At 35.9% G+C, this 16218-nt stretch overlaps 1 protein-coding gene across 3 annotated transcripts; it reads right to left on the reverse strand.

Moving 5' to 3' along the window:
* Positions 1-2630: 2630 nt before the first annotated feature.
* Positions 2631-12606, reverse strand: LOC122318670 (serine/threonine-protein phosphatase BSL1). Of its 3 annotated transcripts, none has more exons than XM_043136230.1 (21): positions 11950-12606; positions 11799-11859; positions 11626-11704; positions 11411-11490; positions 11204-11298; positions 10396-10495; positions 10228-10297; positions 8116-8217; positions 7809-7890; positions 7548-7718; positions 6283-6463; positions 5995-6193; positions 5749-5916; positions 5426-5664; positions 4796-4880; positions 4601-4699; positions 4325-4524; positions 4170-4245; positions 3518-3653; positions 3303-3442; positions 2631-3180 (listed from the first exon to the last, which is right to left on the reverse strand). In XM_043136230.1, the coding sequence occupies exons 1-21, from the start codon at positions 12152-12154 to the stop codon at positions 3097-3099; spliced, it is 2652 nt and encodes an 883-aa protein (XP_042992164.1). In that variant the 5' UTR covers positions 12155-12606; the 3' UTR covers positions 2631-3096. The 3 variants fall into 3 exon arrangements, with proteins under 3 accessions (XP_042992164.1, XP_042992163.1, XP_042992165.1); XM_043136229.1 differs by having other exon boundaries at positions 5995-6196; XM_043136231.1 differs by lacking the exon at positions 11950-12606 and having other exon boundaries at positions 5995-6196; positions 11411-11480.
* Between the last annotated feature and the right edge of the window lie 3612 nt (positions 12607-16218).

The raw sequence follows: 16218 nt of genomic DNA on the forward strand, positions 1-16218 counted from the left end.
GTCCAGCGTGATGAAGATATGCGCGCTCGCACCAATGTGCATCGTCACATGAATGTGGGCAATCAAGATGGTGTGGTGATGGACAGTTCTAAGAAGGACGCCTTGTTCCCATGTGGGCAATCATAGAATCGACCGGCATAATCAGCGTACCTTCACTTGCTATTGAGATTATTTTAATATTTGTCATTCTTCATTGCGGAATGTTATTGAGCACACCTTTGGTATGATGAAAGAACACTTTAGAATTCTAAGTTTAATGCCTTCTTACTCGGTTGGGAGGCAAGGAATGATCATAAACGCTTGTTGTACACTACATAATTTTATTAGAATTACAACGCCAGATGACTGGTTGTTTGTGGACGCACATAGCACACGAATCCGCCTTAACTAGTCAACTGGGGTGGATGAAGCTGCATCATCATCTCACCAAGCAGACATGACAAGTGCATCAGCCCAAGCAATGGGTACAATACGGGATAATATTGCACTATCAATGTGGGCAACTATGGGTGAGAATTAAATATTAGTACTTGAAAAAATTTATGTAAAGGTGTAGTTTGTATTTGATATAGATAATTTTTTGAGTGGAATATGCACTTTGATACATTACACACTTGGAATTTGATATTTTTGTGACCATTATTCAATTATGCAATTTGGGGTTTTAATAGGAACTTGTAATTCGAAGAAGAAAAAAAATTTACAACACTTTAGGGACATATATAATTATCTATTACAATTCATATAATTATTCTAATTTATAATAAGGAAAAAAATTTCGAATTTTCTATATATAGAAAAATAAATAGGTCATAATTATTTATAATATTATAATTTATAAATAGAAAAGAATTTCAAATTTCCTATATATAGAAAAATAAATAGGTCATAATAAGTCAAAACTATCTCATCTCATCTCACTATCCAAACATACATTATTTTACAAATTATCTCATCTCATCTTAACTCATATAATCTTATTACTATTCAAAATATTACATTTCATCTCATCTGAATTATGTATCTAAACGGAACCTAAAACAAGCAGGTCACTAAAGAATCGTTGGTGGGCCATATTGGCCCAGAATTCAAAATTGAGCATCATTTTCAAGTTCACAAGTACCTAATGAATAGTATTTTTCTTGAAGATTTTGCTTTGACAAAAACTTTGTGTTAAAAAACTCGAATAATATTTTAATCTCACGGTTTTAAATCCATATGTTAAAAAGGGTTAAATCTATTGAGGAGTTTCAAATACTTTTACTGCTTTATGAATCCATTCATACTAGAACTTAAAAATTCACCCAAAATAACCCTAAGGGAATTATGAATACCTCTACCAATGCTGGCTGGAATTTTCTTATTTACAAACCCGTTTGTAAACACCACCATCGCTAACGAATGAACGGCTCATGTTTGAGCATCATGAATTACTTTGTGTAGACTTGTCTCGTTTGTTTTTATAACACATCTCATTTTATTTAATCATTATAAATTTTTTAAATATATATATAAATTAAAATAAACAATTCAATTTTTTTAAATCTCAAAATAATATTAATAGTAAAAAAATATATTCTAATAATATTTTATTCAATTTTTAACTTTCATCTCATATCATGTGCGAAAACAAACGAAGTATATAAAGGGAAAAAAATGTGCTCAAATAACCACTTCTTTCTCCGTTGAAATTGGATATAGACGGGAAATTTATAGATCATGATAATTAGAAGAAATATTACATCACTTCTTTTTTATATTGATTGATATGATATTTATGGAACTTACTATAATTATTATGAAAATACCAAAATACAAATACATTTTTATGTTAACTAATGTGGCAGCTAGTATTGTGTTTAGCATGTGAATAAATGAGTTCCAAATGATAAGGCTGTCTTTGCCATTGAAGTGTAGAGTACTAGAGTGGATGGTGCAGTTATTGAAAAGGTGACCTAAGTAGCTAACTGGTTTAATGACGACTTGAGAAGTCCCAACCACATGGTGCAAGACAGGACTGTGACCCTATGGGGTAGTTTAAATTGCCCTTATCTCTTGTAAAACAACGAGTAAACAAGGCCTCGCCAGGGGCCACACACCCAAACACTCAGCTTTTAGAAGTGAATTGACAAATTTGTGTCCTTTTTATCATGAATGAGGATAGTTGGGTTGTTCACATGCCTAAATTCAAGCAGTTAACACAACTGTTCAACCACTACCTAATATCTAGTAATGGACTGCTGGGCTTGGGAGTAGTTAAAAGAGGGTTTTGATGGTTATGTTTTTTCTTCTTCTTCTTTTTTTTTTTTTTTTTTATAACTTTTTGTGCTAATGTTTAACCATTCATGCAATGAGCAATTCATGTAATGGTAGATGACAAGATGTAGTTAAGGGGTCGTTCTTAATTGATCCAAAAAACAATTTAATGCAATGAGCAAAAAATAAATAAATAACACTTCTATGAATCATCAATCAAATCTTTTCTTGTCCTAAGCATATGAACATATAACACAACAGTTTGGGATGGAAGGGATAACACACTGAACTCTTGATTGAGCCCCAGGTAACATAAATTGGGAGAAATAGCTGTAAATGAGCAAATCTTTGAACAATAGCAAAATCAGTCAGTCTTCAGCAATTCTCAAACCAAAATTTGATACCCTTACAAAAATAGTGGAAACCATACAAATTTGGAAGTCCAAACTAGTTCTGAAAAATTGCATCATCAAAAGCAATTACACACTATAAATGAATTGATTGTTGTATACTATAATATATTTTACAACACACTATAAACAAACTCTCCCTATAAGTTATCTATATGGTGGCAGCAACCTCTTCCCATTCTAAATTGTACATATATTACAAACCTGGAGACTATGAGCAATTGGCTAATAGCTACATCTACCATCCCTGAGCTATGTGTACAACAGATAATACTTTATCTTCTGCAACTATCTCTCAGAATATAACAGGAACACAGCATATCGGCCACAGTTGGAAAACTTATTTGATCCAGGATGGGTCAAGCCTGTCAGGGAAATACAGAATTGCCAATCTGACAAGTTGTAAAGCACCCAAATTTGTCAGGTAACATTATATATATGCAAGTGAGCCCCGGTCAAGATCAGGTTGTGGTCGACCACGAGTTGGAGTTGGCGGTCTTTGAATGTTAAGCTCCTGCAGAGCACCAGAACATACAGTATCATACAAGCCCGTCAAAAGAAGTGATGTTTCAAGATTGATTAATCTCCAATAGAAATGCACAGCTTGAACATTATTGTAAAAATACAAAAGCCTACCTGCATCCAAGTATCGTCTATGACACGCTCAGGAGATGTCTCTGGAGACTGAAGGGGTGGCGGCAGGGGATGAATTAATTTTGGAACCACGACCAACCCCCTGCCAACTACCAGTATAGCTCCAGCATTGTTTGCCGTCCCTACACGTATATGGCACATGAGATTACAAATACTAGGCACATGACGAGAAGAAATCCCAGAGCAGTTTTACTTACCACAATAGTTTGTTGCAGAAAAGAGAGTTATCAACTGTCCCTGAGCAAACCGTTCAAAACCATCCATTACGCATTCATGGGCCCTAATAATGAGCTGTAACTTGTTCTTCTTACAGAATTCTGTGACACGATCAGGCTGCAAGCAGCAAAAATTAAAAAGAGTTGGGTCATACAAGTATGCATGGAACAAATTCAAGCACATTACTAGAAAACAGTACCCCTGTGAGTGGGCTCATAGATGAAACAAGTAGATGAAGGAATCAAAATTGGACAAGAACATTGTTAGACATAATAAACAAAGTAAACCATAAACAGATGTTAAAAGAGGCTATCAAGACTCAACTCTGAGAATGGATAACTCATACAATAATTTGCAAAGCCCATTGCTATCAAAAGAATGCAGTCTAAATTGGTTCAGGCCAAACTATTCTCCCTCTTGGTTCCTGTATTGTTGGTTATGCCTTTGGCTTGCTCATAATCAACCATGGATAATATATAAAATACATTATCAAGGAAGGTAAAAAAACAAATTGGATATAGAATTTTGGGAAGAGCACATCCAAAACTTAAGAAAAAAAACTAGAACTAATAAATGACAAAATATATTCAAGATCCAGACCAATACTTTCAAACTGAACAATAGCATGCATACCCCAAAAGTGACAAGACCAGGCCCTCTAGCATTTGGTCTCAAACCCTCCACACTATCATTTTCTGTAGGATCAGACCTGCAAATGTAGATCTTATTAGAACAAACAAATATCAACCATAGATAACAAATACAAGATGAATTGGATAAGAGCCTACCAAAGGAGATCCATCAAGATTATAGATCCAGCATCCATTGTTATAGGCCTTTCAAGCTTCTCTATCTGTTCTACCGAATGTATAGACCTCCCAATGCCACCATGCATACAAATTATTTTCTTCTCAATAAGTGCAGCAAGTGGAAGATAGTTAAATAGTTGATTAAATCGTGTCCATGCCCATATTCCATCATTCTCTCCCTGCAAGTTCACATGTTACGAAGGAAATTCACACACTCAAAATATAGTTGTATCACATCTGCAAATTCTTCCATACCATTCTCTCGATGCATTCAAGGCGAAAACCAAAGAGAGCATTTATATCAGCAGCCTCATGGTTTCCACGTATTAAGTGAACGTTCTCAGGATACTCAATCTACAAAATCATAACCAGGGAAATAGGGTGTCAAAAATATGCAAATATGACAACAGAACTACAACTCTATGTTGAAATGCTATGACAGATGCATGCCTTGAGAGCTAGGAGCAAAGTTATGGTCTCCAAGCTATGCTGTCCTCGATCCACATAGTCACCCAAAAACAAGTAGTCTATATACCTGAAACATAAATAGACAGGCTCGTCAAAAGCACTCCAATGTGTTTTTAAAAATTCTTAATTGAAATAGAGAATCAAATGAATCGCCACAAGATGCCTTCAATCAAGTATTACTCAATCATTAATTAGAAGATGCCCTGCACAGGTGACAAGAATCAGAGAGAACATCCAAACAGGCTAAGAGAAACACGTGCTTGATCCACAGGAGAAGCTTCTACTCATACACCTGGCCCTAATCCATCAAAGGAAATGTAGCACATATTTCAAAACTTTTAGGAAAAGGCACCGAAACCCAGCCCGTAGAACATGGACCTGTACCATGCATTATCGTTTCAAGTGCGAAAGTTTTAATCTAGTATCAGTATAGAATTTGATGTTCTACCGTAAGGACCTGATTCACAATTACGACACAACTAACAGTCCATAAAATCTAAAGCTGATACAGATAAATTATTGTACTTAAAAGAAATCAGATTTATTACCGCAAACCCAGCTAAAATATATACCAAACATAGCAGAAGTGCAGAATTCATTTTTATAACGTACGTTATGTCTCCTGCAGTTGAAGGAAATCCATATTCATCAAATAGCCGCATTAAATCACCAAATTGTCCATGAAGATCACCAAATACTTTAATAGGTGCTTTCAGCTGAAGAACTGTGGGCTCATGCATAAAGATTTGCTCAGCAGCATAACAGAGCTCACCCACTTCATAAGAATCCAGGAAAAACCTTCTATTGGCAGGAGCTTTCCAGTTCCGAGGCCGGAGCAATGCAGAGATAATCTGATAAGGAAAACACTAAAAACTGACTACATTGAACAAACCCAGAAGAAATAACAAAGAACAACAAATCTGAACAAAGCTTGCCTTCTTATGTAAACCCTGAGGAGACCTCTGCCTGGCGAACTTTTTAGTAGGATATGACAACTCATTGTTCAAGGGAATCATTCGTCTACTCTCATTCTCGAACTGATCCAAAGATAACTGTCTTACCATCCCACCCAAGTTACCAACAGCCTCTTTAGCAACTACAACCTGTGACACAAAATAGTATGATTTCGAAACATGAAAAAGGAAGGAAAACCTAATAGGACACTGTTGAAAAGTACATACAGCTCTTGGATGAAGACGAACATCTGCCTCAGTATCACTTCCATCAGAAGCTGTTTCTGCTTGGGAGTTCTCATCCGATACAGACGTCTCTTCAGCAGGAGCAGCAGATGAAGCCTGCACAGCTTGCCAGACAGCATTGGCTGCTTCGGCTTCAGCAGCAGAAGCTTCTCTCAGTTTCTCCATAGAATTTTTGTCCATGCTGCTAAAGATGAATGTGCATAATAAATTTCTTATAAGAACAGAGAGAGTATTTGAGAGAGAGAGAGAGAGATTGAGATGGACTAATACCTCATGCCACCAGATGAAAGAATCTCTGTTCCACCATCCAAAGTTGGTGCTCTCACCATTTTAGACTGATTCACTTTGGCACTTGTTATTGGTGGGGCTCTCTCAGATGTTATTACTGGAGAACTAATGTCAGGCTGATATTGTGAATTTTCTGCAACCAGAAAATCATCCAGCAGCACATCTGCACAGAATAATATATTTGATTATTATTATTTTTTGTTTGGAATATTTGATTATTATTCCACAAGGATAACCTAAAAGAAGGGGAACAATACAAAAAATAACACATTGAAAGTTTGTAAAAGAAAATGAAAAGGGCAATAAAATCATCAGTAAATGCACAGTTCTGATGTAACCAAGCCAAAGATTAGTTCCCATAAATATGATTCATTTCTTCATTCCATGTACTCCAATAAATATTTTGAATACCCACTCTGCTTCCTGTTTTACATGAACTTGGGCTCATGACCTTAGTGGTGTAAACAACCCTAATTCAACTAGCTCAGCACTTTGTTCAATGGAAAGTGACATAATCTTTAGTATTGAGGGGCAAACCCTAATGGAATAAAACCAAAGGTTGATGAAGAAAGAAAATATTGTTTCTCTAGAAATATAAGTTCTCTTTTTTAAAAAAAGATAAATATTTTTTTTTTTTTTGTGAAAAAAGATAAATAAATAGTGGCAATACATGTCTACAACAATGCTAAAAGTTCCCTGGTTGGACATCGCAAAAACTTGTTTATTGGTGCTTCAGGGTAGGCTCCTGCAGTACATGTTTCATCTCATCTGCATATATTTATTTCAAGGGTTTCACAGAAATAATAAAACTTATTTAAAAAATAAAGTACAACTGAAACTTTTAGGTGTGGTTTGGATAGTGAGTTGAGATGAGATGAATTGAAATAAAAGATAAAAGTTGAATAAAATATTATTATAATATTATTTTTTAATATTATTATTGTTTTGGAATTTGAAAAAGTTAAAATTGTTTATTATATTTTGCGAAAATTTAGGAAAGTTGTAATGATGAATGATGATATGAGATAAGATGAAACACTTTCACTATCCAAACGAGCCTTCTTGCAATATGCAGAGAGGAAGGCCAAATTTCAGAATAAGAATAAATGGTAGTCCACTCTTGCAGTTGCAACAGTTGCTTCCTTCCTAAGAAGTAAATTCAGCACATCCGTTCTTCAAAACCAAAATAGGATATTTTCACTTTTGTAGTTATTCTCTATCTTTGCAATACTGCATCAGAAATTTACCTCCCTTGAGACCACCATAAATATATATTCGAACACCAACAGATGCAGCTGCATGGCGACACCGACGCATAAGCTCTAAAGGAGGATCATATTCAGTGGATCCCTTGCTTGTGCGTGAAGAGGTAACCAGCCCATTTCTATCCAACCAAACTCCAGCAGCAGTGTCCAATACTAGCAAGTGAAAAACATAAGATTTTCTGCAGGAAGCATACCATATATGTATGTATATTGCAGTGATGAAATTGAAAGCATAGAGATTACCTGCAATAGCGGCTTCACCTTCTACCCCACGTCCTCCTCTGAGGGCACCTCCAGTAACATGCAATCGTGCACCAACAAAAACCTAACAGCAAACAATATCAAGTTCAGCGAGAAGATTAAGGCTCAAGATTGGAGAGCTTGTTTCATTAACGGGACGGTACCAGCATAAAAACTTAGAATCCCAAACCAACCAACTTGTTTCAATAAACTCTGTAGGCCCATTAAAAACTGTATTCAAGTACATCACAACAAAGAAGATATCAAAAGATGCATGGAACTAATACAACTCAATAATCTCATTACTTACCGCAGCATGTTGATACCTTGGGGAAGGTGATACACCTGGTGCAAGAGTCCATTCCCACTGACCATTCCTATGCATGAGCAGCCCATAAGCATCTGCAAGTGGCTGTGGAGAAGTACAAATTAGAGAATTAGTTCTAAAATGCTTTACCAGAAAGGCCTCAAGATTGAAATTCATTACACAACCAAATGCACCTCTCACAAACTTCAATTAATTATTAGGTACTCCCAAAGCATGAACACGTGGTACTCTCAAATTATCATGTGATGCCATATCATTAGAAATCAGTGGTTATGTAAGAAATTTTAATAATGTGACATCATATGATAGGGTGGGAGTAGTGGAACACTGCATAATCCGTCTTCCAAGAGCAACTAACAATTAGCTCTAACTTCAGATAGTTATATAAGGGCAAGTAAATAGGATTAGATTCATTGGTTACATGGAAATTAAGAAGTAGCTTCGTTACAATTTAAGGCAACAGGTTTTTGAAGCTGGGTAAGCACCAGAAACGATTTAAAAAAACAATGGGGAAATCTGTATGCAAACATTTAGAGCACAATTGGGGAATTTATAGGTCATCCAAGGGGAACGCTTGACAAACAAAATTTCACCATATTTTTCTTTCTTCTAAGTCATTTTGTTAAAATAATAAAAAATTATTATGTTTCTTAACTGGAAGACAAAATAATTTTATTTTGGTGATACTTGTGATAATTTTTCCTTTATTCTCTGATAGTTTTCAAACTTTTACCTTGCAATTTCACAAACATCATATAATCAACTTCTAGTAGATTCTCAATTTCTCCCCCATTTAACTTCATCATAAGTTCGCTCAATTTAGCTGAGCTTCTCATTAACGCTCCCCAAGTTCCTATCCTATAACACCCCAATGAAAGGTTCAAACTACATGGCCTATACTCCAAAAAGACTAGTCAATGATACAATTGGAATCTCATTGGAACCTTATAAAGAGAAAGAATTTCTCCTTCCCAAGCAATTTGGGATCCCATATACCATCTACCCTTATCTTTATCATATGGGGTATCACAATCTCCCCCTCTTAAATTCCCGACGTCCTCGACTAGCCAATCCATTGTAAATGGCATGGCTCAAGTCCCACATTTCTGGTTGGGATAGACTCTAATACCATTTGTAACACCTCAATGGAAGGCCTAAACCACATTGCCTATACTTCAAAAAGACTAATTAATAATACCATTGGAGTCCCATTGGAAACTTATAAAGAGCAAAAACTTCTCATTCCCAAGCAATCTGGGATCTCATACACCACCTACCCTTATCCTTATTATATGGGGTATCACAATATCTCTCCCTTAAATTCCTGACATTCTCGTAGGTGGCATAGCTTAAGTCCCACATTTCTGGTTGGGATAGGCTTTGATACCATTTGTAATGCTCCAATGGAAGGCCTAAACCACATGGCCTATACTCGACTAGTTAATGATACAATTGAAGCCCTATTGGAACCTTATAAATAGCAAGAAATTCTCATTCCTAAGCAATGTGGAATCTCATCCACCACCTACTTTTATCCTTATCATATGGGGTATCACATATCCGTGCCAAATCAGTTCTTGCTACATATTTCCCATATGATTTGGAATTAATGCTTTGCTTCTAGTTTCAAATTTTAAGTTGCTTCACTTACAATCAGTTGGTATGCAGCTTCAAGGGATGATAGTTGATTATGATGTTTAGGCATGCCTCATCAATACTTCATTTTTCAACTGAAAATATCCTGCCTAGTAGTACTTTACAAAATGCCCCGATTCTGGAGCTGTAATGTAATCTAGAAGATGGAACAGCAAAATCCAAACAAAATGAACTAGACAACAGAGGCCATAAAAAGTGAATTTATAAATCTTCCGAAAGGTAATCCGTTTAGGTCATCATGGTCAATATAAAATAATGCCACAGTGAAGGTATTTTATCCCCGTCCCCCGGTTGCCATAGATCAATATATGTATTAATTTAGAAAGATTACTTAAATCTGAAGTACAGTCCAATTAAAAGCATAAAATGATGAAAATGCAGGAATATTTATTAAGAAGTGATCACTTCATGTATCCATGTAAGACTAATATCATTTACCATGCCAGAAGTGTCTCTTCCACCACACAGCAAAAACATGCCATCTGAGCGGGCACTAGCTGTTGCATACCTGCAAGATAATGTTGAATCATGACTATTCTAAACAAGGGTAGTTGAATGAACGTCTATTAGTAATTCTGTGATTTCCACCAAACTAAAAACACTCACATTCTAGCAGAAGGTCGATCACCTTCCGGGTTCAGCCTCTGCCATGCATAAGGCTTCTGGGCAGTATCCAAAGCCCAAGCATCAGATAGAACTCTTTTCCCTGACCAAAAAAAAAAAAAAGTTACATAGTTTGTATATGACAAAACACATTCTCATAGCAGCAATAAGTCAACCGGCACAAACTTTCTCTTTTATGAAACTACTCATGATCAAGCTCAACTCCATCACTATAAGTAAACACCAAGTCACAACAAGAATTTAGGTGAAGAGAGATTGAGAGATGTTCAATATGAGATATAACATAGAAGTTAACCATTAAGTGAACAGATCCGCCCAAGTGCTTTCACTGTAATATAGTACATTTATAAATCTTTGAGAATTAAAGGCCATTGCAGAGTTTAAAGCAAAATTTAACAATCAAAATACATGTATAATTAAAATAATTTTCTTTTATTGGCACCGGGTGCCCGAGAACAAAGTCCCGACTAATTCCAGGTGTGCATAGGCCCTCAGCAAGGTGTTTCCCACAAGTGCACCTTGGATAATTTAAGGGAAAGTTCCCACAATCAGATAGCCCCTATAAATTGTTTGCACCCAAGAAAATTCGAGAACCTTAGACTTGAAAGGAGCATACCACCAAGGCCAAGGCCTTTAAGCCAATCCCTGCGGGCTTATAATGATTAAAATAATCAAGTTCATTGGATTTTTGACATCATTCTCTTCCAACATCGCATGGTACAATTGAATCAAAAACAAAGAAACATTAACAAAATAGATAAAATACAACTGAACAGTGAATTTCCCACACCGTCATTGCCACTGACAGTGACAAGGTATCTTTGAGCAACCAAATCCATTACATGGCCATAGCGAGGTCCAGGTCCCTGTCCTTGCACGACCACTCTGTGTTCATATAGAAAAAAACAAAAAAAGAATGATCAACAGCAGAATGTAGTGAAAACTCAAGAAACCCAGAAAGAGAAAATGCTGATTAATTCTAGCCTCCTTAGCTCACCGGTGCCACTTGAACTTGTCATTCGTCATGTCCAGCACGTATAGATCATCCGTGGAATGTCCAGCCGGACCTATCCCACCCTAGCCATACAGCACCAATCAATAACTATTAATCATACCATTTAAATCCCCAGAAACAAAAACCTCAAAGCAAAATCGCACTCACAAAAAGCTCCAGAAGTCAAATGTTTTCACGTAAGTATTTCATTCAATCACCTGAAAAACAACCATGGTACCGACTGCAGCTGCTGCATGAGCAGCCCGAGGCGACGGTGGTTCGCCGGCGGGCCTAATTCTGCAAAATTCAAAAATCCAATTCAGCAAAACTGCGATTCAAAACCAGCTTCACCCAAACCAAACTGGTAAAGGAAAAAAACCAGTAAAACTACCTGGTCCATTTCCTGGTGAGAACATCATAAGAATGAACCGAGTTGGTCACACCAGCTAACCCTACATAAAATCCATAATAAACCGTGAAACAACTCCCGCTTGGATTTTGACGCAGAAAGAGTAAATGAAGATTGAATTACAATTACGTACGAATGCCAGGGGCAGAGGAGGCGGCGCCGCCTTCAATGGCGGTGGCGCCTCCGAAGAGGATGAGGCGGGGGCCATGAGATTTGGTGGCGGCGACGGCGGTGAGAGTATGACCGCATCGGGGACCAGGGGCGTCCTCGTCAGTGTCCCAGTAGGTCTCTAAGCTACGATAGGTCGGAGCCGAGGAAAGCCATGGCTTCGAACCCATCTATTATCACTATATTTACGCCTATTTTTGAGGCACCAACCCCAGACCGTAAGAGATATGACGACTAACGGGGAGTCGACAGAAGAATGAGATCGGAGAGAGAGAGAGAGATGGAAATAGTGATGGGGTGCTGGAAGTGGGGCCCGGGCTAGGCTCCGGACCCGCTCTGTTAAATTCTTAAATGCAGCTTCGCTGTAATGGATCGGAGGAGCGAGGAGGAGGGTTTTGGGTTGAGCTTAGGATCTTTTCGGAGGTTTGGGATTTAATTTTCTAAATATATATTTTCTTTGGAGTGATTGGCAACTGGTGATTGAATGGAAGGAAAATCAAGGGTGGAGGTCAACCGTTACGCCCTTTCGGTACAACAACGTAAAACGTAAAGACCTTTCCAACAACTGCTGCGACCATTTCTGTCAGAAAGTTGGACAGGGTGGAGGTAAAAGACTGTCCCTGGTATCTATCAATCTCACGTGTTGGTTTACCAAGACCACTTCCCTCAACTCTTAAAAATCATGCTTTGTGTAAGGCATCTTTTTTTTATTTTTTGGCTCAAATTCGTTTATGATAATGTTATTTGATATTCTAAAACTTATTTTTGGATGACTTTTTTGACTCAATATCATGTGATACTATGTGATTTATTAAAAAAAATTAAAAATACAAATACAAAAGCAATAGAAGAAATTTTAGAGTTTCAATCTTTCTCTTTTTATATTTTTTTTTATAGAATACTTATATTTTCAAGTTTCTACAATACACATTATTTACCTGACATAATTTGATTTTAATGATAAAATTTAAATTTTACAAATTAAATCTTACCATTTTAATGATGTGTTTGATAGTAGAATAATTCTTTTCCATGCTCTTTTAGTTTGAATATATTTTTTTTTTCTTTAAATTTGAAGGTCAAGCATTCTTATTATTAAAAAATCTCACTTATGGCGAAGGCAAAACCCATGGTAACAAACTAAAACCATCCCTTACCAAACGAACATCAATAAAAAATAAATAAATAAATAAATAAAAATAATTTGCCTCCATATAAAATCATTTGCAACTTTTCAAGAAAACCCCCTATCCAATCTAATTAATCCTCTAGTTTGCAAAGGACGATCTGAAACTGAGTACCACATGTCATTGGAACCTTTTACACCTCTTCATACTAAATCATTTGCTACTGCATTAGTCTCTCTAAAAGAATGCGAGAAAGAGACCCCAAAGACCCTCTAGTCTTCTTTAAATTTCATCCCAATAATCATCCATATACCAAAGCCCATATCTTTTCTCATTCAATCATTTTATCACAAGCATAGAATCTAGTTCAATCTCAACATTTATCAAACCCAACAAATAAACTTATCGAACACCATGAACTACATCCATGACTTCGGCAAAATTGTGAGTACTATGTCCAGTAAATTTTGCAAAAGCATATACCACCTCTCCACTATATTTTTTTTATAAACTATGTGCGGTATTAAAAGAGCCATCTAAATAGTAAACGGTAAGTTTAAGATAACCCAATAATAATACTCATTCGTTTAATACCAAAATCTAGGGGTGTATAGAAAACTGATAAACCGGTCGCCACTGACGCTAACTAACCGGTCGAAACCGGTGGTAAACCGATCAGCGCACGGTGGCATTTCCTCAAAACTAACCTATATCGATTCGGCACTAATTTGACCCTGGTTCAAACAGCTGAACTGGCAAAACCAATAAAGCCTTTTAAAAAAAAAAAAATTTACCCTGCTTCCCCACGTCTGTTGCACTAGCTCTCTCTCTCTCTCTCTCTCTCTCTCTCTCTCTCTCTCTCTCTCTCTCTCTCTCTCTCTCTCTCTCTGAGGCGAACTAAGCCACTAGGAAAATTGAAAACCAGCTGAGAACCGACAGAGAACTATCGAAGTTGATAGTGCCAGTTTTTCTCCTCTCGTTACGGTTGATGGTTTCTCCCTCTTTAATGATGTCGGTTGGTATCGGTTTTGCCCAAAAACCACGCTAAATATGTCAATTTTCACCTTTACCAAAATCACTTATTTGATAAAAAAAATGAAAATAGAAAAATTTGCCCTTAACAATTTAACACTTTTAAGGGTAATACTCGTGTATTTCGGTAATTTGACAACTACTTTATTTAATTTTTAATGATTGATGTCGTAAATAAGCATATAAATATGGACGAGTTTTTGGTCCTGATGTGCCGTAAGCATATAAAAGTGGCTTTACACCCTTTGATATATGGTTGAGTAAAAATTCGAAAATCTAACTCCAACTCTAAACTTACTCTATTCCGGCTTTGTTCTGACTACAATAAGTTGGAGTTGGAGTTGGAGTTAGAGTTAGAGTTGAAGGCAGCGATGTACCGACTTCGACTTCGATTGTCCGACTACAACTCCGATATTGTACATATTTTATAAAAATATATGTGTTTTTTTATGTATTAATCATGTATATTATATAACCATAACTTATATAGTTAGCTAAATTCAGTAATATACTAGTATGAGCAAATTATTATAAAAAAAATGTACTTATACTATAATGTAAATAGACTAAATTGACTGATAATAGTTTAGTATATGTAAATACCATACTATTAACTATTAATACCATGTAAAACTAATGTATAATAACAACTAATATATAATAACATGTAATACTAATTAGATAATAACTAATGTATAATAATATTTAACACTAATTTAATATGTATAAACACAAATATATAAATTTATAATAACATGTAATACTAATATATAATAACATGTACTAGTAATATAAAATAATCAATGTATAATAATATGTAATACTAATGTATAAACATTAATATATAATAACATATAATACTAATGTATAATAACATTAATTTGTACAAACCACAAACTTTTCTTTTGGTATATATGACATTAGAGTGGAGTATATGATAGCCTTCTCTTTTGCAAGGCTAACTCATTAGAGTGGAGCAGGATCATCCATATGTTAGAAACCTATGAGAAAGGGATCTGGTCAAATGCTAAACAAAGAGAAGACTTCAACGATTTTTAGCAGGAATACTCCAAAAGATACATAGCAAACTATCTTACAGATTGCAAGGGTTAAATCACAAGGCTCCTTTAAGAAGTATTTGGGACTTCCAGCTATGGTGGGTAAAAATAAGGTAGTAGCAATGTATCATTTCACTCCTTCATTGATAGAACATGGGCTAGAATCACAAATTGGAGGGCAAAATTCTTATTTGTAGCAGGTAAAGAAATCCTTTTGAAATCTACTCTTCAGGCCATACCAACTTATTCTATAAGAATTTTTCTCCTTACTTAGTCAATAATCCAAAGGCTCAATAAACTTTTGAAGAAGTTCTGGTGGGGATGCAATGAAGATCATTCTAAGATCCAATGGGTCAAGTGGAGTCAATTGGGGCAATCAAAGGATCAAAGTGGTATGGGTTTTAGAGATTTTAAATGCTTCAATATTGCTATGCTATCAAAGCAATGCTGGCATATTTTAAAAAACCCAGATTCACCCTTAGCTCAGGTTTTAAAGCACAAATACTTCCCTCAGACAGAGTTTATTGATGCCAAATTGGGAAATAGGCCCTCATTTGCATGAAGAAGCCTTTTGTCAGGACACAAGTTATTGAAAGAATGATTAATATGGAGGATTAGAAATGGTCAAAAGGTCAGAATCTAGGAAGATAAATGGATACCAAACTCATACTCCCATATGATTCAATATAGGGGCCAAGATGCTGGTAATTATGAGTGGATTTCTAATATCATTGAGTTTGATTTGAAGCGATGGCAAGACAAAATTCACCACACCATTTTCTGCCATTCTAATCTTGGTGGAAGAGAAGATCAATTGGTTTGGTCATGCACACAGAATGGTATTTTTCCAATCAAGAATGCATATCATCTACAATAAGAACTACTTACTCATAAGAATAGGGAATCATCCCAAGGAAGAATGTAGAGTGACATATGGAAGTCAATTTGGAAGCTGAAAGTGTCAAATACTGTCAAGATGTTTATGTGAAAAGCATGTCAAGAAGTCTTACCAACCTT

This window comes from Carya illinoinensis, chromosome 8 (genome assembly GCF_018687715.1).
Source record: "Carya illinoinensis cultivar Pawnee chromosome 8, C.illinoinensisPawnee_v1, whole genome shotgun sequence".
NCBI classification, from domain to species: Eukaryota; Viridiplantae; Streptophyta; class Magnoliopsida; order Fagales; family Juglandaceae; genus Carya; species Carya illinoinensis.

Bases quoted from the DNA above. Each gene is read 5' to 3' on its own strand.
- LOC122318670 (XM_043136229.1), bottom strand. From the start codon at position 12,154: ATGGGTTCGAAGCCATGGCTTTCCTCGGCTCCGACCTATCGTAGCTTA. The intron at 11,299-11,410 runs GTGAGCTAAGGA...ATATGAACACAG, and splicing joins GACAAGTTCAAGTGGCACCG to AGTGGTCGTGCAAGGACAGG. The intron at 3,181-3,302 runs GTAGGCTTTTGT...GGTGCTCTGCAG, and splicing joins TAGACGATACTTGGATGCAG to GAGCTTAACATTCAAAGACC.